The sequence below is a fragment of the Fulmarus glacialis genome, unplaced genomic scaffold, assembly GCF_000690835.1.
Source record: "Fulmarus glacialis isolate BGI_N327 unplaced genomic scaffold, ASM69083v1 scaffold23900, whole genome shotgun sequence".
NCBI classification, from domain to species: domain Eukaryota; kingdom Metazoa; phylum Chordata; class Aves; order Procellariiformes; family Procellariidae; genus Fulmarus; species Fulmarus glacialis.
Window position 1 is genome coordinate 15,062 of NW_009186123.1, and position 282 is coordinate 15,343.

A 282-nucleotide genomic window follows, 5' to 3' on the forward strand; every position below is an offset into this window, starting at 1 on the left:
GCAGCGTGTAGGTAAGCGGTCTGGCAGCCCAAGGCTGAGCTTACCCAAAGCGATGCGGTGCACATCCAGAGCCAGGATGGGGAGCACGCACCTCCCGGCGTCCCTTGGGGTGTCCTCTGCGGCGAGGCGAGTCAGCACAGGGCGCGGGTCCCCGCGGAGCACGGTGGCATCCCGAGCCCTGCTACGCCACCCTGCAAACCAACACACGCCGGCGTCACTACACACCAGTTGCAGAGCCAAAAGCGGGAGCCGTGCCGGTCCGAGCCGGAGTGTGGGACCCCG

The 282-nt window shown here is 68.1% G+C and overlaps 1 protein-coding gene across 1 annotated transcript in view; it reads right to left on the bottom strand.

The window, feature by feature from the left end:
* GPR156 (G protein-coupled receptor 156) overlaps positions 1-282 on the bottom strand; it is a gene marked incomplete at its 3' end in the record, with an annotated part of 17,117 nt that overhangs the window by 15,055 nt on the left and 1,780 nt on the right. Inside the window, exon 3 of the mRNA XM_009586893.1 lies at positions 45-191. Coding sequence (XP_009585188.1) covers positions 45-191 — 147 coding nt within the window. The remainder of the gene's footprint in view (positions 1-44; positions 192-282) is intronic.